At 44.9% G+C, this 15,233-nt stretch overlaps 1 protein-coding gene across 6 annotated transcripts in view; it reads left to right on the forward strand.

Annotated features, from left to right (window-relative positions):
• Positions 1-15,233, forward strand: part of Ars2 (arsenic resistance protein 2) — a 116,537-nt gene that overhangs the window by 45,170 nt on the left and 56,134 nt on the right. For 4 of the 6 annotated variants that reach the window (XM_055065900.2, XM_055065901.2, XM_050169965.3 and 1 more), the window contains 3 exons: positions 4,921-4,965; positions 7,158-7,331; positions 13,776-13,945. In XM_055065900.2, the coding sequence (XP_054921875.1) occupies positions 4,921-4,965; positions 7,158-7,331; positions 13,776-13,945 (389 nt within the window). The remainder of the gene's footprint in view (positions 1-4,920; positions 4,966-7,157; positions 7,332-13,775; positions 13,946-15,233) is intronic. The other 2 variants (XM_050169962.3, XM_050169966.3) reach the window with 1 other exon arrangement.

The raw sequence follows: 15,233 nt of genomic DNA on the forward strand, positions 1-15,233 counted from the left end.
ATAGCAAAGTACAGATTCATTTGCAGTCTCTTCCATGTCCGGAAAGTCTGCCGGCGGCATGGTAACTTATATGTTTGTACTTGTAGACCTTTTCGGATGAGTGTGAGATCAGACGCACAATCCATAAACTGACGACCATAGTTGCAGAGTACAGAACCATGTGCTCTCCACCGTGTCCGAAAAGTCTGTCAGCTGTGTGCATGTTTTGGCCAGCGGCTTGGCGTGGTTGGACTACAGTTGGTAAACCAATATGCTGATCCCACGCATTAACATTGATCTCACGGCTGCATGTTTGTGGTGGCACAAAGAGCGTGTATGTAATTTATTGTTCCCGTGCATCGTATCGACACAGCAAGATGTCCACGGGTCATCAAAATTTGCAAGGAGACCCACTATTAGCCCTTCAGAGGCACCCCACTTGCATAGACCTAATTGCAATTCTTTTTTTTTTTTTCTGCCAATATCTGCATGTATGCTTGTAAGAAATATCGAATAAAACAGAGTTGTAATAGACTGTAAAACTGTGATCTTCATGGTAAAAGCAGTGCAAAAATAATGGCAACACAAATTGTAGAAATGCACAGGACAGGCCCTGGACTAAGAACTGACGGGTTTATTACACACAGGAAGGAATAAATACAAATTCTGCTTGAAGTAAGTCTTTCTACCGTAATATAGAGCACAACTTTCGGGAACAATTAGCTCATGTAAAGAATGCCGGCTTCGTGATTTCAGCTTTGTCGTGATTCTTTTAGTCTGCTCAAATCATCAAAGCTGTCTCTATCTCGACTTGGCCCATTCACAAGGCCCACGAATTGACCGAAGAAATTAGCAGCAATTCTATACGTTCACTGGTTTTCACATCTGCTTAAGAAGATTGCCAAGGTTGTTTTCTTCTTGAGGTGTGACTTCACAGCAGCGCACGCTGCACTGCTGTGACGCCCAATTTCAAGGCAAGGTTCTCTGCCATCAAGGGGGCCCTGAACCACCCTTCAGGCTTGGCGAAAAAAACAGTCAGCAGATAGGATATGCTACTGTGAACATCTCAGCCAAATTTCGCAGTTGTGTGTGGTGCGTGGATCTCGCAAGCAGATTGTGAGGTCACCTTTCTTAAACGCTCTTTTCAACAGAAGCCTGCTCCTCACTCTTTTCTAGACACATTGTTTCATAATATAGCAGATTCCCATATGCGGCTGCTATTGGCCAACAGCTGACATCAATCAAGAAGGGTGTTTGAATCGATGCACTTTTTCCTATAGTTAATGTGTATAGTTATTGGCACAGTTTAACCCTTTCGCTGTCACTGACGTACCGGTACGTCATCGCGCTTCCCCCCCACGGTGTCACTGACGTACCGGTACGTTCTCTATCGTGCGTTCAAAATCTCGCGCCTGAGCGCAAAAACAGGCGCTCCTGGATTGGCCACGCCATCTGTTGACTCTTTCTACAAGTTCGTATATTCGCTCCGACCTGCGTTAACCCATGTATTGAAGAGTACGGTGCGACTGCCACTCCCCACTTTCTCTTTGCTGAGTGGCGCGGTGGCTCCGCGTTCGCTGGATCATGCGTCGCGCGCGTGTGGTTATGGGTTCAAGGGTTGTTCTGTAATCTCCGCTGGTTTGCAGGTTTTTATTTTTCTTCTGTTGGTGTGCCTGCTACGGCGCGTCAAGTTCAGGCGCACGTGCCGTTGCCTCTCCAAAAAGGGTGACTCGATTGCTGCTTTCGCTCTCTCGCCGCACCCTCGCTTCCGACTTGCAGCAGTAAATGTAAAGCTCTTCGAACTTTGTTTAGCCTTTTTTCATCTCCCTCTGTCTTCTTGATCACGCAACGTCCCATTTCTCTCCGTTGCGCGGGCGACTGAAAGCGCATCCTCCCTGCGCGCGGTTACTTTCGGATGGCTCGGCGCGCGGGACCTTCGTCTGCTCATGGGAGCGGTGGCTGAATTCCGATTCAGAATACGAGCCGAGCTCGGATTCGGACTCGGACAAAGTCGCTTGAGACGAAGAGGGTTCCGCATCGTCAGATTCGGATGTTGAACAGATTTTATAGTCAGGCTGATGATGATGATGATGTTTACTAACAACAGCTGCAGAACACTGAAATGTGCATATTGCATTGACTATGTTATTTGTATACCAATCATAATCAAAAATAAATTGCTATGTTCATTCCCTGTTATGCTCGTTCCCTGAAACCAAGCCGACACTGGGGGTGCGTCACGGCCAGAAACGTCCGACAGCGAAAGGGTTAATAAACAGGCTGAAGTAAGTGAAAATCTGCTTTTGAATTTCGATAATAATTACGTACTTCCAAAAGAAGCCGACTATCATCTGCTCACGCTCGGCTGCTGGCACAAGAGCTGCTGGCCGAAGATGAGACGTGGACAAGTAAAGCATTTGCGAATGGAAACTGTTTTTGCAAAGATATGAGTGTTGTCGTGTGCAGTTATTTCCGCAAATTTTATTTTTCCTTCCGGGTTGTTGTAATTGGGGGTGTGGAATATGTGCGGTGGCGGGCTATACGTGGAAAAACACAGTAAGCACGCAGTACTGATGTTGCACAAGGTTATTTTTGTCGATGCAATTTGTTCCCTAAAGATGGAATAACATTTCGTGTCACTGCTTGTACTTGCATTATGCCATGATTGCATTTAAAGGACATGTCACTACTTTTGTGAATGTTTTCAATCTGCCTATCGAACAGTGGTCATTTGTGACGAAAGTTTTTAATGCTGCTATGCTCACACCGATGATGTCAATGCAAAACTAGCTATAATTTCTGTGTTTACTTTGTCACTCTTTAATGTATGGTAGGGTTGAACTATAAAGAGTAAGAAATTTATTCCAATTAGGTATGTCTGACAGTGCAACTAAGATACAGCCAAACTTTGATATATCGCATCTAAAGGGGATCACAAAAAGTTTGATATATAGGTAATTTGATATATAAAATAAAAATTTTACTAAAGCTTTCAACGAGATTTTACAGCTGTTGGTTCTACCTAATACAGTCGAACCCAGTTATAATGATACCGGTTTTAACAATATTTCCGTGATAACAATAAAGGGCTGCTGCACCGTCAACTTTTGCATGTTTATTATGGGGGAATAACCCGCTTACTACAATGCCCCCATGCTGTATTATTGGTTATAATGATGAAGTTTGGCTGCTGGGCGTCCGTGCTGAAAGGTAATGGAATGCAAAATCTTTGAAAAGAAAAAAAGAAAAAGTGAAATGCGAGCTGCTGCACGATCGCCTGCCACCTCAACTGCTGCCGCGCGCTTCTCTCCATGAGAGATCACACCAGCCTCGTGTGCATGTCTCTCGTCGCCCTTTCACCCCTTTGAACACAAATGAGCTGCGCCCATAGCTCTCTGCCGCACCACCCTCTGAAACACGAATGGACCGCACCACTGCGCTGATAACGCTGCCGCCGCTGCTACCGAAACGGAAGATGGCTGATCCACGAAAAAACACACTGCTATAGATCTGGAAACGAAGTTCTTCTAACCGATGAGACAATCGTCACAAATATGCTTGCATCGGATAGTAACAGTGGCCATGACGGCAGTGATGACGCGGTAGGGCAGGCTGCCTCAACATTGTTTCAGCAGGAGGCCCTGTAGGTGATTCAGTCCCTCAGGGGCTTGTTTTCGTAAGGGACTTTCCGCAGCATTATGTGGAGCACCTGGACGTCTTACAGAAGAATGTCGGCAAGCTTTGCGTAAAGCGAGAAAGGCTGATGGACATGCAGTTTTCTCGTGCAAGCCAGTGAGAAGTACGTGGCGAAATGCTTGTGGCGATCTCGTCCCAGCCTTTCTTCTGGATTTCTCAAGCCGAGATGCTGCTGCGGCAACATTCCTGCATTCTTTAAAAGTCGCCTTTTGGGGCCACCAAAGCGATGCCTCGGCAGAGCTTGTATGCCACTTGCCACCTGTGACCCCTCTTTGCAGTTATAGCAGTGCTGCCATTCTTGAAAGCCGACAGCCACAGCTTGTTAACAACAAGCTGTCGGAGCGCGCAGGAAGGAGAGTTGAGCAGTTAAACAAGTCAACACAATCAGAGCCGGATGGAGCGAAGGTGGTGGGGAGGAGAACTAGCCTCGCCGTCATTATAGTTTTTTTGAACAGATTTTTTTTTTTTTGTGGAACCCGGTTATAACAATTATCGGTTACAACAATGGAATTTTTGTGGCACTTGAATATTGTTATAAGTAGGGTTATAAGTAGGGTTGTTATAAGTAGACTGTAATTCGTTTCATGTGGGTTCGACTGTATTTTTGTGGCTTGTGCAGTTATTTGCAGGCAGGCAGGAAAATTATAATGGGCCTGAATGAAGGAAACTCTTTATTAGGCGAGTGTTTGTATATAAGATAAAGAGGTCATCAGTAGTTCGATAGGCAGTTTTTATAGTTTTTATTGCTCACTTTAAATTTTAGGTAAAGTGGGAGTTATCTCAAGGTGAGTTCTAGACCCATCTATGGGCGTCAACATCACCACACAGTCTGTTACCACGGGTGAACCTAATGAAGGAACACATTGTGCATTGGAAAGTGCGCCGACTGAATGAAAGCGAGCCTGCTGTTTTGTGCATTGTACGATGCGTTCTTGTGGGCGTAATGTCAACTGTCTTTTTGATGTCTTTGAAATAGTGTTATGATAGGGGCACCTGATGATGCATGCGGTAACTGCAAACAAAGAATAAAGAAAAGTAAAGCACTGCGCACAAGTGCTTACAGCACGAATACCTCTAAAAAGTTAATTTCATCAACTATCTCTGACTTATCTTTTCCTCTGCACTTGAGGGTTGAGAGCTAATAAAGGAATAGACTGATTTCACCATATACAGAGCGCTTGCGCAGCAATTCTGCCAGTGCCATGATCACAGTACTAATCCTCACTGCTTTCCTGCTGTACCTAGGTTCAAGGCAACATTGAGGGGAATGACAAGGAGAGTGCCATTGGGGTGGGTTTTTTCATTCAATTTTAGAGGGTGATTTGAGGGTGCATCTCCTCAACCCCACTCCTTTTGTAGAATCTTCTCACCTGCGCGCCTCTCAATCTCGAGGACGAAGCGGGTCTGTCATGGTACAAAACTTGTATACCATGGTTGCCCTTCAGCCCACTAAGGACTACTAATACCAGCATCCTTTGCAGCAGTGGTGGTGTAGTGAAACTTGTGAAATCTGGCTATTGGGGATGCTAGTCAATCTCCCCCTACTTCCACTGTTGCACCACATTGTGCCACATGATGTAGGTGCATGGAGAAGTCCCAACTGTCATGCCCCGCGACCTGGGGTTGCCTTCCTTGCTGTGTGTTTGTATGATTTCATGCTTGTAGTATGGTTAAAACACAAGTTGCACTTTCAGGTTAAAATATACTGGATATGAATAGATTGATCTTGTCACATTCAGAGCACATATGCACCTGTCCTATTGGCACCATGGTACCAGTAGTGCTTGCCACTTTGCTGCTTTACTTGGGTTCAAGACAACCTTGAGGGAATGCTGAGCGGAGTGCTTGTAGTTAATTTTTTTTTTTTTTCAGAAAAATAATAGGGAGGAGGGAGTTGCATCTTCTCTACCATGTTCCTTTCTACCCTCACTTTTCTCCTCATGTCCTGTTTGTCACTGTAAAGGGAAACTTTGCATTTACCAAAGTTTTCCTTCAACCAGCTAAGGACTGCTATACAGGCACCCTTTGTGGCAGCAGTGGCATATTGAAACTTGCCACGAAATCGCTCATCATAAAATTTGTAACTACTTTGCTGGTCAGTTACATGGACTACAATTTAGTCCAGTTCGGTGCTGCTTCACTTATTTCTATTTAGGTTGCCCTTGTCTTGTTCTTTTCACCCACTCCTCCTGTTCGTTTTTTACTCCTAGTTATGTTGCTTACTCTACGTTTGTGCCTCCTTACTCTTGTAGGTATGGGCTGTAGACATTCTATTCGTTAACACACTTAAACATGTTGATGGGATCCGTGGAAAAATTCACCATGTAAATGATATTGCTATTTAATTCCCTTTGCTTTAGTCACATGTAGGTCACATTCCCACCTTGTTTTCTTCCTTTTTTGTAAACTTTGTGGTGTTTGTGTCATGCAAATATGGGTTTATTTCCTGTTGAAGGGCAACTCCAGTGTTCTTTAACCGTATCAGGAGGTTGTCATTTTCAAATGGCGTTGACAGTCCTGTCACTGAAGGGTGGTTCCATTTGCTTAGAAACTCACCAATAATCTTAACCAATAAGGGAGTTACTGAAACGTGTTGTTGCTTTATGTGATGTCTACAATGAGTCGATGATGTCAGGTCCTATACTGCTGTAATGTAAACAAGCAGAACGTGTGATACACATGCAGTACACGTGGTGCTAATGCCAAAAAATTGAAGCTGACAATGTCTTCTGACAACACGGGGAGCTTTTCAAGCTCTTTCGAACTAGACAGCGGCAACTTCAGCGACAATATAAGCTCTACTTATTTGCTTTTTGACCTGCCACCAGTGCCGCGCGAGGCAGCTGATGAGCCCCAAGCCGAATGCATTGTGTTGTGGCAAGATCAGCACTGGTCATCATGTCTGTCAAATCTGTGATTGTTGGCTGTTGTCTCCTAGAAAAAGGAGCCAGCTTCATTGTTTCTGGGCGAAGTGGTGGTGTAGACTCTGATGTCACAGATGCATGGTGACCAGTAAAATGTTATACATTCATGGGCATGAGCCGGGAACATGCACCCAATCTTTAAAATCCATTTTCAGGAAAACTAAATGTCTTGCAGCCGTACCGTTTGGCACAGATAATCAGAATGCACAAGATAACTTATATTCAACGTTTTATTAAGGCCAGTGAACATAGAAAAATTGCTGAGGTTGCCCTTTAAGATTTTGTTCTGAAATACAACTTGTTTCTCTGCACAGAATCAGACTTTCTTGTCAAAAGGCCACAGCACTGCTAAGCTTGGACTCATTGCTGGTTTCATGGGAACATGAAGCTTTTCATGTGAAGGTAGTGCGGCTTCTAGACGGGTAAAATTTAGAAATATTTCTCAGATAGTTTTTTGTAAAGCCTTGGGGAGTGTTCCTGATACTTAATTGCAGCCGTTGCATGAGTTTGTACTACATTTGGGCAAACACAATAATCTTTGTTGGAACGCTGCCGCAGGGAACCTGAGGCAGGCCTTACCCAGCCACCTATGATGACATTCAAGCAATTCCTTGGCTCTCAGGACGATGGCATTGATGACCAGGAAGCCGTACGCAAGTACAATGAGTACAAGATGGACTTCAGGCGTCAACAGCTTAACGAGTTCTTTGTCAATCACAAGGAGGAAGAGTGGTAGGTGTTATATGATTTCCGTTTTTACTGTTATTGCACCTGCGACTCCTTTAAGCCATAGCTGGTGCCTATTTTGACTAGTGCCACATTTGCTGTAGAGGATAGGGAAGCTAGTTTATTTCCCAAGTGTAGTTTTTTCTTGGTGTTGACACAGAAAGCACATTGTTGTAGCAGAAATTCTAGACCTATGCCTGCATGTTTAATTCTCTTCTTACCTCCTGTTTTCCAAAATAATATGCCCTTGTGTCAAGTTTTTTTTAGTGCACTAGGCGCTACTATGAGGTAGTTCATAAAAGTTAGTCTTCCTTGCACCTCTGTGATGATTCGATTAACTGTCAGACTCACAGTGAAACCTCTGCTCCAGACAGTTTTGAAACTCGGTGAAAATGCAGCCACAATTTGCTACTTGTGTTTCTTCATTGCTACGGGGTTTGAAAACTGATAAACCATTTTCTTAAGAACCACAGTCGCCTTGAAGAGGTTTCACTGTGCACGAAGTGCACTTTCACATGTCTAATAATTCGATTAAGTCTTCTATATGGCATGGAAAAGAGAACTGGTTCGGCTCTTTTTTTACTCTTGCCTTCATAACACAATCTTTCCACCATTTTTTTAAATTCCTTAGTGTGATTGCCACCAGTCTGATTTGTCACCTGGCGCTCTTCCTTTCAGCCCAAAGACGGATGCGCTCTTTGCGCTCCGATTGCACTTAGCTGGTTGAGGGTGCGCTGTGCACAAGGCAGTGCTCTTAGGCGAACCCAGTGGTCAGGCTAGCTTGTTAGGCGCGTCCCCGTGTCCGTTAGCTTCCTTTCTGATCAGTCAGGGCGTGCGACCCACCATCGGTGGCTGCGCTTTGGGCATTTACGCAACCGGTGTGCGCAACCGGACGCTAAAAAAGCCCAGTCTGCAGAAGGTGAGGAACCAATTTTTGTTGGTGTGTATTGCAGTGCGGAACGGGGAAGAGGGGCTGCTTCTTACTACTTTTTCTGTGCCCGTTTGCTGTTGCACTTGTGCTTCTTCTTTTATGCACCTGCTGTTTCTGGATTGGGAAGACTCGTGAGCAGCAGCATTGAGCTGCAGCATCCTCTAAGCAAAAAGTCTCAAAGCCACTGTGCATGTCTCACAAGTCCTGTCAGGAATCTCGTGGGGTTGCTAATGCTCTAAGCCTAGTATCCTAGTATTATTCCTAGTTATTGGTAGTATTATTCCTAATAGTATTGTATCCTAGTATTATTCTCAACTGCGCACTCCACCTCAAAAGTAGATGGCAGTGCCACATTTTGAGTGAAGTGGTCACTGAACTGTGCCTAAGTGACATTGCATGATTCCTGAACAAAAATACTGTAACCAGGCAGTTCTGGTGTATTCTCGGATGTGCCGGACTGATGATGTGTTTACCAAGCAACTCTTTGTTGTACGGATCACAAGAAAAAGTGTTGGGGGAGTACAGTCGAACCCGACTATATCGAACCCGTTTACATCGAATTATTCTATATATCGAACAATTTCTGGTCATGGTATAGTTACAATGAGTATATATAGCAAAAATTACGCTTACATCGAACAAATATTGCAGTGACTCCCGATATATCGAACGTCAAGCGGCGGAAAAGTGCCCCCAGAAGTTGGCTTTCCCTCGCGGTAGCGGAGAAACCCGGCGGCGCGGCTCCATCCAACCGATCCAACCGCTCTCCCTACCGTGACCGCGCTGCCTCGGGCTGTTCGGGCGAGCTGTCGACACTCCCCCTGTCGCGCATAGTGAAGTCTATTATCCTCCCTCTTTCTCTATCATCTTTCACTTCCCACTCCCTCTCCCCTGACGACGCTTCGCCGTGCTCCCTCACGGGTTTCAGAATCAAGCGTCCTTGCTTTCTTTAGATCACTATCTATCGACACTTCCCAGCAGAAAATGATCCTGGCCCGCCTACAACGCTTGCTCAGACAGCCAATCAGAGGCTCTTGTGCGCTCTTCGTGCAAGATGGCGAAAGTGCGAGTTGTCTGGCTGCTTCTCTGGTTTACCGTGTTTGTGCCTTGTGGGCCTTCTCCCGCAGTGTTGCCGTGATGAAGCGGCAGAATTCGCCTTTCGTCGTGAAGATCGAAATCATAAATCGCGTCGAACGCGATATCCCCGCAGCGTGCAAGATTCCGAGGAGCACTCTCAGCACGATTAGGGCTAAAGTGGCCAGACTTGCAACCCGGTGCCCATGGCGCCCGACGCGTACGCACGGCCGTGTACGAGGCGTTCTTCATACGTGCCGGTTTCCGCGTGCTCGGTGATGACTGTAAATTCTGATGAATGCGACGAAGCCGTTGCCGGTGTTGCCGAAGTTTGGGGCGAGCTGTCAAAATTTCCGGGACATTCGAATCAACGGTGGACGAGTTTGTGAGTGCAGATGATGGTGTCGCGACGACGGTAGATACCGAAACGAAGACTACATCGCCGACATCGTACCGAGCACAAATGAAAGTAGGCACGTTGAGGAAAGCACTACGGTCCTTTGCCCACATCCTCCGAAGTGATTGGTGCACTCGCATTAGTTCGGTGCTTCTGCGCGAATGCGGAAGGTTGCGGCCTCAGCTGCTCGGACTCCTTGGACAACGTGGGGAAGTGCGTGAGTCGCAGGCAGCGAAATTGCCCAAGCAGAAGAAAATGCAGGACTAATTTATGCGAAACTAAGCTAGTTTCGTCAATAAAGTGATTTTATAAATGGGATGTGCTTTTATGACACCCAATTATTTAGCAGGCTATATCGAATTATGCTCTATATCGAACTGATAGGCGTTTTTTTGCGAGTTCGATATAGCCGGGTTTGACTGTACACTGTCTTTCTCAGTCAAGTCGAAGAGCTTCGAGTTAAGGCCCATTCGTAAATACAAAAGTAAAACTGAGAAAAGTGAGAATTGCGTCCTTAGAGTTTGAGGATCAAAACGGCGGAAGCATTCACTGTGCAGCCTGCTTGCAGCTTTGGTCACATGTGCAGTGGCTTTGGGGTTGTTGCCCGTGCCTTTGACTCATTTGTGTTTGCTTCCCCTTGATAGAGCATAGGAAGTTAAAAATGAGACACCATCAAAACAACGGGCAATCCATAGTCTTACTCTCCATCTGTCTTCCAAAATGCTGTATGAGTGATTGAGAATGTACATAGTCCACCATGAACAGCTTCAGCTGCAGCTTGCAGTCAGACTCCTTGCGGCAGTGCAATGTGTCATTGTCTCGCATTGTGGTGTGATACAGTGATAAGTACTCTACAGGTTACTGCAAGCCACAGCGATTGTGTCTCATTTCTGGCTGATGATTTGCACAAGCTTGCTATTTTACATGTTGGTTGTGCAGGGGGAGGCGGTGAAGTGCGTTAGTACTTTCTCAAGAAAATTTGAAAGGGTTCATGTAGACCTCATGCCGTAGCTATCACCACTGTATGCAATTCAGTTCTGCTACAACAAATGCTGCATCAGGGATATTTTCGCTATGGTGAAGCTCTCTATATTTCTTGCCACTTGGTCGTAGTATTTAATGTACAGGAACTGCTGATGTAATGAGTGATGTATTATGCACCATTGTGTACGTAGTACATGCACAACGAGATTGCACAGTTTCAATTTTATTAACTTAAATTTGCACGAGGTCATCTACTACGAACATGCCAACATGGGCACCATATTAATATCTTCACTCTGTTTTGTCCAGAATGACCATCGAGGTAGCGCATGGATTATATCTACAATTCAAGTAAAAACTTCCAGAAGTTTGTAATAGTATTCTATTGCAAAGTCAGCATAGACACCAGCAGTGCTCATTTAATTACATGTATTAAGAGGACTCCTATATAGGTGTGGCATTATGAGGGAATGGGTGTAGGACATGGTCAATATTATTAGCTGGTGTGAGGCAGGGAGTCCATTAATTGAGGCTCAGGTCTTGCCTCCTCAGGGACAACAGTTGTTCCCTCCCTGTTGTCGCCTGGTAACTTGAAGGCAGGACGTGATGGTGGGAAGGCCAAGGCGCAAAAGTGTTGTGCCCTTGGTTGCAGAAAACTAACTTGGTGAATGCTGGCATTTCTGGCAGAGCTTGCTGAGCTGTCGCTGGGGGTTAGAGGCGTGGCCATGTCGCTCAGTGAAAAGGAAAATGGTGTTGCCATGTTATAGGGCATTAATGTACGATTGAATTGCTCCAAAGGCCTACAGAACCTATGTGTTGGCTTTCTCAAATTGTACTAATACTAGAGGCTGATGCATGCCAAGTGTAGAACCAACATTTTCGATGTTGGGTTTCTGAGGCACCACATTGGGCCAACATTGGCCTGGCTTCGAGTTCTTGCTATTAGAGAAGGAAAGTTTGTATTTGAACAATGTCTAGCAACTTTGAACTCCTCTGTGCAGTAAAATTGATGAGAAAAAAATATGTAGAAGCACTTGTGGGCTGTAGCTTTCAGGAACTGATGTGTGAATGTTTCAGTGGTTTGCAGTAGTACTCTGTCAAAACACTTCAAATGCGACGGCTTTGTCTGGTTCTGGATGTTATGTTATTACGGTCTATACAATGTATGCATGACTTGATCTTGGAGGCCATGATTTTAGCATACAGCAAGTCATCACTCACCACCAGAGCAGAACATATTGCACATGAGCTGGAATGCATATTTTAAGCAGGCCTTGTACTGCAGCACAAAATGTTCTGCATCTGCATCGTGGCTTGATATAAGTGAACCTCAAAGCACCAATGTGCATGTGGTCACTGAAACTCTGAACAGTCAGTGTCAATGCTTAGCAGTGTCATACAAGGACACCAGCTACGATAACTGCAGAGGGAAAGTATGCGGGAAAAGCATGCAGCAATCGTTTTCCTACCTCTGTCACTTTATAACTGGACCATTGTTGCAGGTTATTTTGTTAGTAAATTCATCGGAGCTTTTGTTACTAGCTTGAGAACGTGGCCATATAGAGCCAACAGACATTGAAGCCAAGGAAAGCATCGGGGAAATGAGCTCTGGTTGAAATTGAACTGTAGAAAATAATAAAGAAGGGGAGATGAAAGTGGACGAAAAGATAACGTATTGTCGGTGGGAGCCAAACCCACAGCCTCCGCATTATGCATGCTCCCACCGGCGACAAGTTATCTTTCGTCCACTTTCATTTCCCCCCCCCCCCCCTTTTTTTTTCAACAGTTCAATTTCAACCACAGCTAATTTTCCCGATGCTTTTCTTGGCTTCATTGTCTGTTGGCTTATATGTTCATGATTAACAATATCGAGCCCTTCTGTTCCCCTTCTTCTCTCGTAACTTGAGAACAAGCATTTGTGCTGAATATATGGCTTAGGGTGACCTTAGAGAGGGCTCTGCAATGTCCCTGTGTGTAATTTCCTATTGTGTCATCCTTTGCTACCTTTAATCCTCTCTATGGTCTCAGGATATGCATTTAATTCCATAATTGAATATGATAGTAGTCTCTGTTAGGTGTGCTTGAATTCTTACTGGCCAATAAATGAAAAAGGAAATGTATGATAGAGCACAATTGCACATGACTGATCGAGTATTGCAGGACTTGCTGTACAGGGGCAAAAGAGATGAAGATTTACAAATGGCACTGTGGTATAGGACAGGACACGGGCCCTTACACACATCCGCTGCAGACTTGCTGTGTCACTGCTTGAAATCCATGTAGTTAAGCCGTGCTGAGTAATGTTCTTTGGAAAATGCCAGGGAACTTTCCAAGGAACAAAGCACTATGGAATGAGATTTTCAAATAAGTGTGTCCAGGGGCCCTGTAAAGCAAAACGGCGTAATAGCCCATGTTCATTGCAGTACACTTAGCTCTGATCACAATTTGTAGGATTGTAGGCGTAATGCGATTGTAGGCATATGTAATGCCGGCTTAAAGAAAATCTATGTGGAATGAGAAGCGAAGCAAAATCTTTGGCACAATTAGCAGGAAACCATGCTTCCCCAGAACCATGCTTGTACTGAAGGAATAACAGCCACTCAATCACATTGGGGCATGAACTGGTATACAGCTGGCAAGACATTCTGCTGTTGTGAAGCATAGGCTGGTGGCAGCCATATATATATATATTTGTGTAATGCAGAGTATTTGACAGATGGAGAGCTATTGACATTCATCATTATGGGTGTATAACCTAAAGATTAACAGTTCATACTCTCATACACAAAGATGTGCAAGTTCCTGTGCTAAGCTGGTACCTGTCTGTACTGTCCTTTATTGACTGCTAGCTTGAAAAATGTCTTTGGCTTTCTTGCTTCCGTGAACATCTCTACAGCACAAACAGCAGACCATAGTAAGGGCAATGAAAAAAAAAGTGTTCAAGCTCGCATGTTGTTGTATTTAGTAATATGTTTTTTTGTGTGTGTTACGCCTTTTGCCTTCCACCTCCCTCTACCTCTTTGTCTCTGTCCTGCACAACCTTCGTGCATTGTTCCTGAACAAGGTTCAAGTCCAAGTACCATCCGGAGGAATGTGGCAAGCGCAAGACAGAGCAGGTGAATGCCTTGAAGCGGCGCCTGGATGCCTTCCTCAAGCTCCATGAAGGTGGCTGGGTGGACGCCATCAGCATTGACGTGGAGAAGTCTGATCGCATTGTCAGGTTCCTTGATGCAGGTGACAGCTTCTCTTTGCCTACTTTGTATACCTTATGTAGCAGATCAGTTCATTGGAAATCCGCCAGGTAGACAAAGTTTCATGAAAAGGGAGAAATTGTCATCCACACGAAAGTACAGTCGATGACCAATAATTTGGACTCCACGGGAAACATAAATACAGTAAAACCTCGATAATTTGAGGGCCACCGGACCACAGAAATTCTTCAAATTAAGCGGATTTTCAAATTAACCAAATTGAAAAAAAAAAAAGAAAACAAGCAAGAACCTGCTGCAAAAAAAAAAAAAACTTATTTTCCATGTTTTAGAATGATTACTTGAAGTAATCACTGATGCGGAATTGTTTGGCGCGGCAGTTCGCCCAAGTGCCATATTCTCCAGCTGGCTCATAACATGTAGCATGCAATGAATCACCACCGCTGCACTCAACACTGCTGCGGACGATGTTCACGGAATTGATAACCGCCGCTAAAGCAGGCGCTTGACTACAAAAATTTGGGCTTGATGGATAATCCGGACTTCATAAATGCACTGTCAGGGTTTCCATTGAGCTAATGCATTTTTGTGACCGATTTTTCGTTTGAATTGATGCCCCAAAGTTAGATTTACCGGACAAAATCGTACGTTCTGAACCATGCTACAGGTTCTTACAGGCCGCCATGTTGGATTTTTCGCTGTCTTGGCTTCCAATGGCCCACTCAATAGCCTCCAAGATTGGGAGGCACATGCTATTCAATAGACCGTTTTTTCGTGGGTGCCACCATATTGCTACGCAGTGGCGCCATCTATGGGCAGTTGGCATGCTGGCTTGGGTGAGCGCTCCGTTTTGCATGGCAGGTATACGCTCGCCGGTAGTTTCTGGCGTTTGTTTTCGCACTCGTGCGGTCTATTTAGTATTACGTGGCATATTTTACGTGCAAAACAGTTCTGTGAGAAGTACTGAAATGGTTTAAGTCAGCTTGGCTGGACTTTCTGCAAGCGTTGAGGCGGACGGAGCATGCAGTGCTATGTATACGCGCGTGTTTGAGCCTACAATCAGCCTCAGAGGTCAATTCTGTATTTCTGAAAATTCCATTCACTAATGTGGCCCTATAGCAGTATTCTTTTGTTCTAAGCTGTGGTTTAGGAGCAATGAAACATACGCGACGATCGTAACAGTGTGGGTACCGTTCTGCTAGGTTGAAGTTAAGCTGTTATACTTTGACAACTGTTCAAACTGCCAGCTGCAGATTATATTGCGTGGCTACTTGGTTCGGTGGACGCGGTTTCCACCCATGAATAAAATAGTT

The sequence above is a fragment of the Dermacentor andersoni genome, chromosome 6 (genome assembly GCF_023375885.2).
Source record: "Dermacentor andersoni chromosome 6, qqDerAnde1_hic_scaffold, whole genome shotgun sequence".
Lineage (NCBI taxonomy): Eukaryota > Metazoa > Arthropoda > Arachnida > Ixodida > Ixodidae > Dermacentor > Dermacentor andersoni.